Source organism: Muntiacus reevesi, chromosome 12 (genome assembly GCF_963930625.1).
Source record: "Muntiacus reevesi chromosome 12, mMunRee1.1, whole genome shotgun sequence".
NCBI lineage: Eukaryota > Metazoa > Chordata > Mammalia > Artiodactyla > Cervidae > Muntiacus > Muntiacus reevesi.
The window spans coordinates 76,778,000-76,791,625 of NC_089260.1; the positions used below are offsets into that span (position 1 = coordinate 76,778,000).

A 13,626-nucleotide genomic window follows, 5' to 3' on the forward strand; every position below is an offset into this window, starting at 1 on the left:
CCACCACCGCCCTGCACCCCCCCCCAACCCCCACCCCGTCCCCGCCTTAGTCTCACGACCCCGAGATCCCGCCCGCCGCCCCTCCCACCGGGACATGGCTCCCCGAGGGTAGGGCACCAGGCCCAGGCTGTGCTCCTACTTATTTGCCTGGTGGACTGCGCGTGTCCCAGGACCTCGGAGACTCTGGGCCAGCCTTCTTGCAGCACTACCTGAGCACGTGACGGTAGAGCCCCGCACAGCAGGAAGGGTACCCCCACGGTTCACCCCATGAGGGCACCAAAGAACCAAGCAACTCCTGCTGACCCCGGCAAACGCCTTCCTTGCGGTATTCAGGTCTCTGACTGCCAACGCTCGCTGCCTCTGCGCTGCCCGGGTGCTCGCCCTGTCCCGCACCCGCACCCCAGCCCCGGGAGCCAATAAGCACAAGACCACTGTCAGACAGGGACGGTCAGGGCCAGCAGCACCTGCACCTTTATCCACAGGTTGGGCGGCCGGGCCCGAGATACCATTGAAGCACTCTATAAAACCCAGAGAAAACAAGGAAAAAGGGCGAGTCCGGGGAATGGGGCCGAGGTCATGCAGAGAGGTCACTGTTATCAAAACGCTCCTGGTCATACACTTCAGCCACCACCTTGCGGCCAGCAAACCAGCGCCCATTGAGGGCCTGGATGGCCTTGTGAGTCTCAGAGGCTACGGAAAACTCCACAAAAATCTTGACAATGATCTCCGCGTCCTCCTCCTCGCCCTGCTTCTCTTGGTAGATGATGACACGGTTGACAGCACCGAACTTGCCACACTCCTCGGTCACCTCCCCTTCCAGGTCATCATCGATATCCTTGGGGTCCACCATGTTGCGCAGGACCATCACTGTGGACTGTGGCGGGGACAGCTGAGAGCTGTGGCTGGCTGGACCGCCCCGCCCCGCCCCGCCCCGCCCCGCCCCACGGCCCCAGTGGCCCACCTCCTGCTTGCGGAGGAGCTTCTGCATCACCATGTGGCGGGCGCTGCTGCCCGAGATGCTCATGTGCTCCTGCTCACTCAGCATCTCCGGCCGCTCCGACTCGGGAAACAGCTCCTCCTCCTCCTTCTCCTTCTTGGGCTCCAGGAGACCAAGTGTAGGAGGACTGGCCAGGATGGGATTCACCACACCCACAGAGGGGATGGTGACCGGAATGGGAGGCCGGGCCGGGGTCACACCTGCAGCAAAGCCAGAGAGTCAGCAGTCACTTCCCCCACCTCCCTCCATTCCCAGGAAGGAGCATGGCTGAACTGCCCTGGGGCGCAGGGGGCCCAGGGGACAAAGCAGCTCGTTAAGGACAGCTAAAGGCATCAAGCCCAGAGGAGGAGCAGTGGAAGGAGGGTAACCTTGACCCACCCAGGCTCACCTGTGATGACTCCTGGGGCCTGAGCAGCCATGACGGCCTGGGGTAGAGCCCCCAGGGGCTGGGCCAGAGTCAGTGCAGGGGACACCAGTCCAGGAGTGGCTAGGGTACCCAGTACCGCTGCTCCAGCCACTGCTTCCTGCAACCAAGAAAGCCACCGTGCTTAGTCTCAGATCTGGCAGCCTCCACTCAAGACCACTAAAAGGGCCAGTCCCCACAGGACCAGGGGTCCGAGTGCCCACTACTGAACCACATAATTGCACCAATCCTTACCTGAGCTGTGATCTTGGCTGTGGCTGCAGCTGCGGCCACGGCAGCAGCTGGCGGGAGGCCTCCAGGTGTGGCCGGTGTAAGCAGGGGCATGGGGGGTGTGACAGCCTTGCCCACCCGCAAGTACTGGCCCCCCAGGTCAAAAAGGTTCATGGAAGACACGGCATCCTGGGACGATTGCGCTTTCTCATATTCTGCAGAGCAGGAGCGCAGTGAGGGCCAGCCTTGGGGTTGGGGTGTGGGAGAAGGGGGTTTTACCACCCCCCCCACCTTCCCAAACTCACCAATGAAGCCATAGCCCTTGTGCTTGCCAGTCGTGGGGTCCCGAGCCAGCGTGCAGGATTTGATCTTGCCAAAGGCCTCAAACACGCTCTTGATGTCATCATCCGAGAGGTCCTGGTGCACGGAAGCCACGTAGATGCGGTTGAAGGCTCGCGCCTCCTCGGCCAGCTGGTCTATGATGGGCTGAGCCTGCCCTATGTTGCTGGGTCTGCCCACCTGGGGGAGAGACAGGAGACAAAGAGCCCTCAGTCAGTCTAGGCTGGCTAACTGGACACAGAACACGCTGCACACTGGCCCCAAGGTCCCCTCCCCAGCCCTCACCTTGATGTTCCTGCCTCCCAGCATCACGGAATTCATCTGCTCCAAGGCCAGCTGGGCGGCTTCTGGGACCTCATACTCCACAAATGCAAAGCCCTGGACATAGAAATGTGCAGTTAGGTTGGGAGAGTGCAAGGCAGGGGCAAGGTGGCAGACAGACTCTCACCTTGTGCTTCATGGTGACGGAGTCCCAGGACATGTCAATGCTCTTGATGGGCCCAAAGGGGGCGAACGCCTGGCGGATGGTGTCCTCCCCCAGCTCGTAGTAGATGGAGCCCACGTAGACCCGGCACATGATGGCCAGTGCCCGCTGCCGCTGAGCCGCCATCTGGAGCAGGAACAAGGGGAGAAAGAGCCACTGGCCTGTGAGGGGTGGCAAGACTCCGGGCAGCCCCTTCCCCTCCTGGCCCACCCCCCACCCCCACCCCGCTCTGCTGTGGGGAGGGCTCCCCACGCAGTGGTGTGATACAGGGTCCGCCCCTGCAGTCAGGGTGGCAGGAGTCGGCAAGACTCCACCCCAGGAAGGAAAGGCAGGTCTGAAGGCAGGAAATGGGACACACCCTGGCCCACTCAGGTCCCAGGCAGACTGACAGCACAGCTGACAGGTGGCCGGAAGGCAGGGCTGCAAGCCCTCCAATCTGGGGCCGGGCACCTGGGTGGGCTGGGAGGTCCTCCCAGGGTCCTGGCCATGCACTCAGACAGAGAGGGAAGGGGGAGCCGCCAGGCTGCAGGGACACTGGTGTGAGGCGAGAGAGGGGGCAAAAGACAGGGCAGCTACTGCCCAGAAGAGACCCCAGGGAGGAAGTGAGGAGCCCAGTCAGGGACTCCCTGGAGAGAAGACCAGCAGCACCACTCACACAGCCCCAGCGCCTTGAACCCTCACAGAAAGGGCTGCTGGTCCCTGGGAGCATCATGAGGGAGCGAAGCCACCAAGAGGAGACGCCCCAGGGTCCACGCGGGCGGGCACCACCGCCTCCATGCTGGGGCCCCCAGGCGCTCGAGGAGACACTCCCACCCGGCCACCTCAGACGACAGGCCTCGCAGGCAGCGCCCCAGAGCCACTCGCCATGGGGCACTGGGGGGAGACCACAGGCCCAGGGTAGGCCATGGAGACGGGGTCCTGGCTCCAGCCCTTCAGCGGGGGACCCCCACACCCTCCTGAGGTTCCCCATAACCAGAGGCTGGCTTCTTTCTTCAGATATGCCAACCAGTCTAGTACTGGCCAGGCCCCCACATCCTGCCAAGAGGAGCCTAAAAATAAGGCTCACGTCCCCCAGACAGGATCCCCTCCTCAAACTATGCTCCCAACAAAAAGGCCTCAGGCTTCCTGTCTAGATCAAGGACTGGCCCCCCAAATACTTATGTCCCCTCTCGCGCCGGGTGCCCCAGATGTGAGACCAGCTGCCCCTGGGGTCAAAGTTCTCCAGGAAAGGAGCATGTCTCCTCTTCAATGTGGGCTCCCCAACAGTGGGGGTGCCCAGAGCCCCCTGCCTGACCTGCTCCCACAGACAGATGCTTCCTAGAGAGGACACGGGGTCTGTCTGGCCCCCGAGGACAGGACCGCGTGTCCCCTGTGAGAACTCATGCCCAGGGATGGCCCCCAGGGAAGGCCACGTTTCCCCCTTAGACTCCCAGGGGTCCTGGCCGCCTCCTCAGCCTGCCTCTGGGGGCGGGAGGGGCATCTCCTCCCCACACTCCTCTGCTGACAGCAGCCAGGGCCATGGCCACCACCTGCTCCCTGCCCGCGTGGACTCTGCCCCTTGCTGACAGCCAGGGCACGGCCCAATCCTGCTCCTTCCCTCTCTCCTTCACTTGGGACCCCCAGCCCCCACCCCCTCCCTCCGTCCCCCCTCCAGGGTTCGATGGGGCCGTGAGTTAAGACCCTTCTCTCCTCGGGCACCTGACCCCAGCCAGGAGCCCGAGCAGCCTGGAGCCCGGCGGAGCTGGAGGCCTGGTGGCACACCCGATGTGTGCAGGCGGCACGGGTGCGGGGGGCCTGGCGCGGGCAGCTGCCCTCCTGGCCGGCTGCCCTCCGCAGTTACCTGGCCGGTTAGTTTTAAGGCGGGCCCTCAGAGCAGATGCAGGCCTCCCCAGGAGCGGTCCCGGGGTGGGTGCCCCCCACACCACTGGCCCCGCCGCGCCTGGCGCTCTGCTGCGCGCGTCCTGAGCTGGCAGGCAGGGCCGGCCATGGGGAGCAAGGTCCCCAGCACATGGGCGCACTGCCCCCCTCTAGCCCTGACTAAGGACATGAGCCCCGGAAGAAGTGAGCATGTCTATTGACCGATTGCAAAGGTGAGAGAGGATCTCCAAAGCCCATTGTCACTGCTGCCATCTGAAAGACAGTAAAGACAGAGTTCAGTCTGTTGGAGCCGAGCAGTCTCCGCTCTCGTCACACCTCACGCAGACAGCGGCAAGGCCCGGAGTCCCCGCCCTGCCAGGAGGCCCGCCTGCCTTCCCACACTGCCGGGCACCTGGCCGGCCACTGGCACCTGCCCAGGGGGGCCTCAGAGCCCCAGGTGCCCCGCCCCGCAGCCTGGCCGGCAGGGGCAAGAAGGAAGGGGAGGAAGGGGAGGAGGAGGAGGAGGAGGAGGGGGAGGGAGGGGAGGAGCGGACGGAGCACAGTCAAGAGCCAGGCACCCCCGGCAGCGTGAATGTTTCGCGGGCTGGGCAGGGTGCAGGAGGCTCAAGGCCCAGGCCTATCAGCTTCACCCTGTCCTCTTCCCCCATGGCCATGGCCGCCTCTGGCCACAAGCCTAGAGCAGGGCCCTGGGGAGGCGTCCCCAGCCTGTCCTCTCAATCCTGGGCCCCGAGCCGCTGGACTGGACTCACTGCAGGGGCAGGGGCCTGACCACTCTTATCTGAGGCCATGGAGGTGGGGAGAAACGCCCCTCGGGGCTACACCATCAGCCTCGCAGCCGGGCACACGGCTCGGGGGTGACCCAAGGCCACTGTCTGAAGTCCGAGAAGAGGAGCCTACTGGGGAAGGGAAGGGGCGCAGGACTACAGAAGAGGGTTGGCAGGGGCCGTGGGCTCTCAACAGGTGGGTAGGGTTGGGCCACTTGTGCCTTAGGGAGGAACCCGGGGGTCCCAAGGAGTCCTTGAGAAACGGAGCAACACAACACCTGGCGGGGATGGCCGCAGGCATGAGAGGAGGAGAGAGGCGGCGGGGTGGCGGGCGGGAGGGTGGCTCACCTGCAGGTTGGTAAGCTGCTGCTGCTGGTGGGCGATGGTCTGCTTCACCAGCACGCTCTTGATGCTCTGCTCCATGGCGTACTTCTTGGCCTGCGAGAGAAGGCGGTGAGGAGCACTGGGGGGCCCGCCTGTGGGGAGATGGGCCTTCCTCCACCCCGGAAGGGGTCCCCTGCCACGGAGCCCCAGGAGGGACATGCTCACCTTCTGGAGGGCCTCCTGCTGCTCAGGCGTCAGGGGAGGCAGTCCCAGCTTCGCGGCTGTGCCCTGCCCATTCTCCATCTTGATGGAGTCTGTCCCCTGCAGACGGGAGCAGGGTGATGGCTGAGAGCAAGTCCCCGAAGGCCCTCCCGTGGCCCCAGGCCCACCCCGCCCTCTGCCCGACCACTGCGCGTGGCCTGCAGCTCAGCCCACCTCCAGGAGTCACTAGTAAGACACACACCAAAACAGACAGGCACCTTGGGGTTGGGACCCTTGGCCCACCCAGAGCAGCTGCAGGACCCAGGCCCCTCTGGAGTCACCAAGACAAGCAATGAGCAGTCAGAGGAGCCCAGCCATCATGGCAAGCCCAACCCCAGAGCCTCCGGCTCAAGTTGCACAGAAGAGCTGGCCAGCACTGGCCTCCCAGACAAGGGGAGGGCCAGGGCTCTCTGGATGTTCTGGGATGCCTCATTCCTGGGCTGCCTGGCCCCCAGGCCTCTGACAACATCTCACAGCCAGAGACTCGGCTTCCCTGTTAGGGACCAGTTCCAGTGACCACTCAAAAGAGCAAGTCTGGGAGGCGCCACCCTCCCAGCACAACTGCAGGCGGTGCCCCACCCCCATCCCTGCACACCATCCGGAGACCTGAACTTGCTCTCCCAGCCCACCTCACCAAACTTCTCCCTGGGCTATGCTTAGCACCCTGGTAAGAGAAGCCAGAAACAGGCCCACCGTGAGGGAACAGAAACGGACAGCCGCCAACACGCTAGGCGAGCACAGGGACAAGGAGATGCTCTGGGGGTGACAGGCCCAGCCCGCTGAGGACCAGGGTGGGTGCTACTAGGAGTGCAGGCATGCCCTCTACTGAAAGGCATTTCTAAGCTGCTGATTGGGGAAGGACACAGCCATGTGAGCGGGAGGAGCATGTGTGCAGGGGCTCGGAGCACACCTGCCTAGTCACTAGTCGCTGGGTGGCCAGCAACCGTCCAGACTGGGGATTCTCCAACCCCCAGCACGAAGCCTCGGGAGGAACAGCAGGGACAAGAGGCAGGCCCCCAGCACAAGAATGACGGGCAACCACAGAGAGAGACACAAAGGCAGCAGGAAGGGGCTGGTGACCCAGACCCTAAGAACCACCCTCCTGACCGGCTGCAGTGCTAGGTTTCTAGCACAGGGTCAAAGGGCGGGAAGCCCGGGCAGCCGCTCCTCTGGCAGTGCAGTCTGGCCCCTGCACGGCGGTTCTCTCGGCCTGCCCGCCAGCCCAGAGCCCAGTTCTCCTCAGTGGGAAAGAGGCACGAGAGCCGGGGCCACGGCACCAGAGCAGGCCGTTACCATGGTGATCAATGCCAGCTCCCCTCAGCCCCTCAGAAACTTCTCAATCTCCTCTTTGTCTTGAGAAACAAAAAGCCCTTCTCCTACCCACCAATGGCTGGCTAGATAGCCAGCCAGGGTCGGGAAGGGCTGGCTAAAGGGACACCCTGGCCCCTCTGCTCATCAGCTTCAGCCCCCACAGCTTCCTAAGATCCGGGCTGCATACCACAGCCCTCCCCAGGCATGCTGGGCACCTGGCCCCAACAGCCCACAGGCCATTCCGCTGAGGCCCTGCCCAGTCCTCTGGAGGCAGGAACTGCCATGCAAAAGCATAAAGAACCTTCTTACCCGAAGACAGCAAGGTCCAGCCCTCCACCCCCACCCCACAGGTCTAGCAATCAGCACTGGCTGAGACCCTCCAGGCCGACCCTGAAGTTGAGGCCCCAGACCTGTGCTCTGACCTGCACAGGGGTCCGCGTTCATGTTTTACTTAGAGATCTGAAGGGAAACTCTCTATTTCTAGCTCTTAACGCCACCCTGCACATTCTGAACGACACGTCCACCCTCCTGTATGACACCAGCGGTGAAAGGCACGCACTGCCCGAGGTTCGGGCCCACCTGACCACAGCCACCATCTGCCCGGGATCTGAAAATACGTGAGGCTAGGACGCCAAGTGGATGCGGAGAGGAGGAGGCTGGAGCCAGGAGGGAGGTTGGGTGGCAAGGGGACAGGGCAGGGTCTCTGCCCAGAAGGCAGAGTCCCCAGGGCTCCTCCCGCTCCCACCCCCCAGCCAGGTCTCTCTGGGCCCAGGGACACGCAGGCAGGCAGGCAGGCAGGCAGGCAGGCGGGCGGGCGGGCAGGCGGGCGGGCGGGCGGGCCTGAGGGCAAGAATGCTTAAGGGCAGTACCTGTGGAGGTTTCCATTTGTCTCCCGCTGCCACCACTGCCGCCGCCGCCGCTGCTGCCGGCTCGGACCCCCCTCCTTGCTGGCCATTGACCTGCTGCAGGCAGGAAGGAGACGGTGTGACAACATTCACAAGACTCAGGTGCCCAGGCCCTCGCTCACCTTCCCTGGTTCAGAGCTGGACTCTGCGAGGACCAGCAAGGAGCCAGCTCTGACCTCGCCCCGGGACTTCCTGCAGCTGCCCCTCCACACCTTACCCTGCCCACTCCACTCCTCCAGCACACCTGCCGCTGCCCAGGGCCCAGGCCCCAGGCCCAAGGGGCTGGCCGGGAGAAACCAGAGTAGAGGCTGGGGCAGCCGCAGGCTGGCAGTAAGTCCTTGGAAAGAGATAGCGTGGAGAGCTGAGCTGTGCTCCTGCCCCGTCCCCGGTCAACAAAAGGCACTCACTCCTGGGTCAAGAGCAGCCCTCTGGTCACACAGGAAAAGACAACCAGGACCACAGGTGGCCCTCTCCCCTCCAGAGGTGGACAGAGGCACCTCGCTAGCAGCCTGTACACATACTGGGTCAGCCCACACCTCAGTCTCAGTCCCGAGGCCCCTCTTGAAGACGGCTCTGAGGAGGACTGCCCTCTGACTGGCAGGGCCAAGCTGCAGGTCTGCCCTGTAGGCCTCCCCTATACCTCCACCCCCTGCACACTGTCTAGGGCTGTCTAACTCAGGACAGGTGAGTTTGGCCACATCTAGAGGGGCCAAGGAACACTTGGTGTGAAGCCAGCCCAATGGCAGAAGCTGGGCAACATCATGAAAGTGAGGGTCTTAGTGGAAGGGCCCTGAGATTTCCCCACCATCTCAGAAGCCACACGGCAGGAACCCACTCCCAACTCAAGTGTAAGACCCACACACATCTAGAACACAGACAACAGCCATGCCCACCCTCAAGGCGCCAAGCACGAAGCCAAAGAAAGGCTGGGCTGACCTGGCCAGAGCATGTCTCAGGTACTCCAGCCTCAAAGGAAAGACAGCAGCACAAGCCTGACTGCACTAGAGATGTGGCCAGTGGGCGTGGAAGCTGCAGCCCACCCAGCGCTGCTCCTTCCCTGGAACCCCCGTGAAACCGGATCACTGCTGTGAGCCATGAAACCATGCTCCAGAGAGAGAAAGGAAAGGGGGGCCCTTCTGATACAGGTGCTACCCAGTGGGTACTTGGCATCTGGGGAGAGGGTCTGGCTTTGCTCCAAGTGCCCTGGGAGCCCCTAGAACACACCAGAGCAGAGCCTGTCTCGCAAAATCCCAACAAGAGGTAACTTCAGGTCTGGGCATGTAATCCAATCTCTTGACCCCTGTGAACTGGGTCAACTTGAGGGCACATGTATAGATGATTTCCCACTCACCCAAATCAGTGCAGCAGCCAACAGGAGCCAGGACAGTGCTGAGACCAGAGACGGCTCCGAAGACGCTTCAAGGGGAAATTCAGTCCACCAGGGACTCACCAAGGACAGTCGACCCCAGGGAATTCATGGCAGAAACAACGTCCCCAGTCCCACAGAGCCTAGGGCTCTGTTCTAAGCAGATGCTAAGAAAACTTAGAGGAAACTGCCCTTCATCATTACAGCTAGTCTTACGCTGTCCTCCAGCCGTGAATACAGCAGGCCACAGTCACAAAGCACGCCAGCGCCAGGCAGCAGTGCCTTCAGGGGTGCAAACTCCCTCTGGCAGATGTGTGTGGGGTGGGGTGGGGTGCAGTGCAGCCCCAAGATTCTGGGGACCAAACCCCTGCACTGCCATTAATCAATAGCCCAGGGCAAAAGAATCATTTCCATTAGAAAACCAGAAAAACCAAGTAATTATGTAATGCCTCCAAGCTTCAGGCTCCTTAGGCCTGTCTCCTGGGGCAGGCAGGAAGATTCAGCGAGTGGCCAGCTCCATATACAATACGTAAGGCAATCCCTGCATGGCCAGCGATCCACAGGTTTCAGTGATTTTTTTTTGTATTATTATAACATCCAGAATCAAGTCCCCACAGCAGGGCTCGTGCAGGACACTGCCTCCCATCTGGTCAGTCCCCTTCACGTGGCGCCATGCTATCCACAGCACAGGCAGCTTCTGTGCAGGGCACTGCGGATGCACGAAAAGCAAGGCAAGAGATGCCAGCCAGCCCCGACACGAGGTGGTTTCTGTAGCACAAGCCCTAAGAAGAAAACCAAGCACAGGGTGGGAGAGAGGGAGTGTGAGGGCCCCAAGGCCACAGCAGCAGGGACAGCTTCTCGGTGACGTGACAGGCAGGCTGGGACCCACAGGAGAAAAACAAGCACCTTCACCTCTGGGAAGGTGAGAGAGTCCAGTGCTCTTGCCAGATGGAACGCCTAGGACAATGGTTTCAAGGAGGAGTGAGCCCAGGTGTCAGAGGAAGGGCCTGTGGCCTGTGACTAGGTGGAAGGCACACAAAAGTTAGAAGAGGCTCTTCTGTATCTCCCTGGGTTCTTCCCCCGGAGATCACTGTCCGCCAAATCCAGCGCCACTCACCCCACCTCCGGCAAGAGCCAAAGACACAGCTTAGGACAGCAAACCAGCACTCCTCAGCATGCGCAGAGCAGAAGATGGAGAAGCTTTTGCTATGCCCCTGAAGCACTGCAGGGAACCAGTGACTCTTCTAGAAACCTACTATTCATTCGAAAGGTACAGGAGGAATGTGTTAGGCCAGATTGGACCTCACTCCCACAAGCTGATAAGGTAAATCTGGGCCTTTACAGTTTGTATATGCATATTAACATACATTCATTAACCTCCTGTGGAGAAGGAAATAGCAACCCACTCCAGTATTCATGCCTGGAGAATCCCAGGGACGGGGGAGCCTGCTGGGCTGCTGCCTATGGGGTCGCACAGAGTCGGACACGACTGAAGCCAACATAGCAGCAGCAGCATTAACCTCCTGAAGAGGATTCAGACGGGCAATGAAGACCCTTGTTAAAAAGCCCAGCTTCCAAGGTTCAAACCCAGCGCGCACATCCACCTCCACTGTGACACCACCAGTGTCAGGCCCTGTGCCAAGCTGGGCCCCCTGAGCAAGACTGGGGTGTGGTGGTGATGCAGGTCTGGGGGTGCTCGGGGACTTGAGGCCTCCACTCTCACTGGTCTCTGCTCCTCTTACACCTTCCCAGGAGTTCTGGTCCTTGTCTTCAAGCCTCCCTCTCCATCATTTTAAAACTCTGGTGACTTAAGACAATCACCAAGGCCTCCACCTTCACCTCTCGTCTCTCTAATGCCCCTGTCACAAAGGTGGTTGCTCCTGTGGCTTCAGCAGGAAGTAGGATATAGCACAAAGAGGACAGTGAAGTTAGCCAGATCTGAGACTCCCACACCAGGCCCCTCTCATAGCCTGGGGCCGCTCTCTCCCTGGGCGTCAGTTTCTGTCCCAGTGAGACAGGTTCGCCCCCCTGTGACTATCAGAGCCTGAGGGGGGCAGTCTAAGCACACCCGCTGACCATCGGATCTCCCCTATCAGTCTAACCTCCCGCCACATGCCTCTCGAACAAACCCCAGCACATCAGACTGAGTTGCGGAGGAGTGGGTAAATAAAGGGATGAAGTTCCCTGTTAGGGTCCCTGAGGGGACTCAGTGGCACAAGTATGGGAGGAGGAAAAGTGAAGGGAGACTTCCCCAAGGAAGTGCTGTGTGAGGAGAGGTTGTCCATCTGTACTTAGCGCTCCATGTGGCTGAACACTAAGCAAGGCAGGAGAGATGCCTGCACCCGCCCTAACACTTCAGGCACCCTGAGTGGAAACTGGTCTCCAGTGCCCAGCAGACGGCGGAACAGGGCAAGACTGTCTCTCGTTCCCTACTGTTCCCCCAAGCCCTCGCATAGCACTCGGGACAATGTGACCGCTCAGGATACGTGTAACGAGAGATGTAATGAGAGACCTCGTCTTCCCTTCCTGAGTAGGACGGAATCCCAGTTGGCTGGAGACCTCTTCTCCGCTGGGCATCAGCACAGAGCAGATTCACAGCTGTGTACTCAAGAAGCGAAGGCCTCCCTCCTCACCAGGCCCGATCCCGTCCTACAGGCCCCCGCACACCCTGCGGCCCCTCCACGCTGGAGAGGGAGACGCCACGGTTCCACGGTGCTCCACCTTCAAGTCGGGGATACAGGCTCACAACGTCGGCAGAGGGGAACGACTACAGTCTGGCCCCGCCCGACCGCACCGCGAAGAGACCCGGCTCGACACACGGCACGGTCGCCAACCACCTCCCCCCCCGCCCCTCCCGGGCCCAATTCCCGTCAAAGCCAGCCGCACCCGGGGTCACAGCCACGCCAGGTCCCCCCGCGCCGGCTGCCGGAAGTTGCAGTCTGCGGGCCGGAAACTGCGGCCGCAGGCCGGCCCCCCTCCCTTCGCGCCCGCCCCGCCCCCGCCTCGCGCGTCCGAAGGCCGCAGAAGCTCGCACTGGGCTCCGGAGCGGCCGCCACGTCCCAGAGGGACCCTCGGCACCCTGGCCGGGCCAACTATCTGTTCCCGCGGTCTGAGCGGCGGCCCGCGGTCACCGGGGTCTCACTTACTAGCGCTATGGTCGCCGTCGCCATCTTGTTCCCGTCGCGGCCGCCGCGCGCGCCACACGCTTCGGTTTCTTCCGCGGTCTCGCGCGATCTAGGCGCCGGCGGAGGCGCTCTCAAGAGAACGGAACTCTCGCGATTAAAGGCCCTTTCCCCAGCGACGTGGAAGGAAAAAGGAACGCGCTTCCGGTGCGGGGAGGAATAGTTAACGCTCCGGGAAGGGCGCGCGGAAGGGGCGGGGGAGGGGCGGGGGCGCGCGCGGCCGCCCCGCCTCCGCGCGCCACCAGCACCGCCCTCCGCCGGCCAGTTAGCGTCCCAGGTCGCCCCTCCCCTTTCCTCTCACTGCCGCCTTCCCTTCGCTGCTCGGTTTCTGTCTCCTTTGCCGGAAAACCCGAGGCCGGGCACAGACGGCCGGATCCTCTCTAGAGCTCCAAGAATCGCCTTTTTTCGAACTCAGATTTGGAGATGCTTCTTTGCATCGTATCTCTGAATGCGCCTACCAATGCATGGTGTGTTCCCTGTTATGGTCACATTTTCTCTAAATGATTCAGAAAACAGTAGTGCATTTTAAAACTGATAGCGTCCTAGAGCCACCGACGTAACAGTCTGTAGAACTGCAACCCAAGAGACAGGCTTCCGAACCAATCCCCTGGGAAGGGTATGCACTCAGTCCCCTTAGTTCTGAACTATAAAGTTCCAGGTGTCCATCCCTGGTGTTGAACTGCCCTGGACGTTTATTGCATGCCACACCCAGTCCCAAGACCCTCAGTGAAGCTCAGTGAAGCCCTGAGGCTGTCAGCTTAGCAACTTCAGCCTGCCTGAGGTAGCAAAGTGTCTTCTCCAAAGAGGCAGGTCTCTGCTCAACCCTGGGAGAGTTAATATGAAATACAGACACTCTGTTTAAACACAACATTTTACTCATTTACCTTTCCTCTAAAATGATAAAGAAAGAGTGCTTCGTTCAGTCATGTCTAACTCTGCGACCCTATGGACTGTAGTCCACCAGGCTCCTGTGTCCATGGGATTCTCCAGGCAAAAATACTGGAGTGGCAGGGTTCCCCAGGCATGGGCCCCAGCCTGCCGGGGCCCAGGCCCTGGCTTTGCCCAGCTGAGCACTCTGGTCAGGAAAATAAAAAATAAAAAAATAAATAAAAGAACTTTCATGAACTTAAAAACAAAAAAAAAGAATACTGGAGTGGGTTGCCATTTCCTACTCCAGGAGA

General features: G+C 61.3%; 1 protein-coding gene across 10 annotated transcripts; it reads right to left on the bottom strand.

The window, feature by feature from the left end:
• Positions 1 to 434: 434 nt before the first annotated feature.
• PUF60 (poly(U) binding splicing factor 60) lies at positions 435 to 12,639 on the bottom strand. Of its 10 annotated transcripts, none has more exons than XM_065903016.1 (12): positions 12,410 to 12,639; positions 7,862 to 7,954; positions 5,646 to 5,741; positions 5,445 to 5,534; positions 4,534 to 4,584; positions 2,419 to 2,580; positions 2,256 to 2,348; positions 1,937 to 2,150; positions 1,656 to 1,846; positions 1,386 to 1,521; positions 962 to 1,197; positions 435 to 889 (listed from the first exon to the last, which is right to left on the bottom strand). In XM_065903016.1, exons 1-12 carry the CDS (start codon positions 12,431 to 12,433, stop codon positions 575 to 577), a joined length of 1,701 nt encoding a protein of 566 aa, XP_065759088.1. In that variant the 5' UTR covers positions 12,434 to 12,639; the 3' UTR covers positions 435 to 574. The 10 variants fall into 10 exon arrangements, with proteins under 10 accessions (XP_065759088.1, XP_065759080.1, XP_065759078.1 ...); XM_065903008.1 differs by having other exon boundaries at positions 435 to 874; positions 7,862 to 7,951; positions 12,410 to 12,571; XM_065903006.1 differs by having other exon boundaries at positions 7,862 to 7,951; positions 12,410 to 12,571.
• Between the last annotated feature and the right edge of the window lie 987 nt (positions 12,640 to 13,626).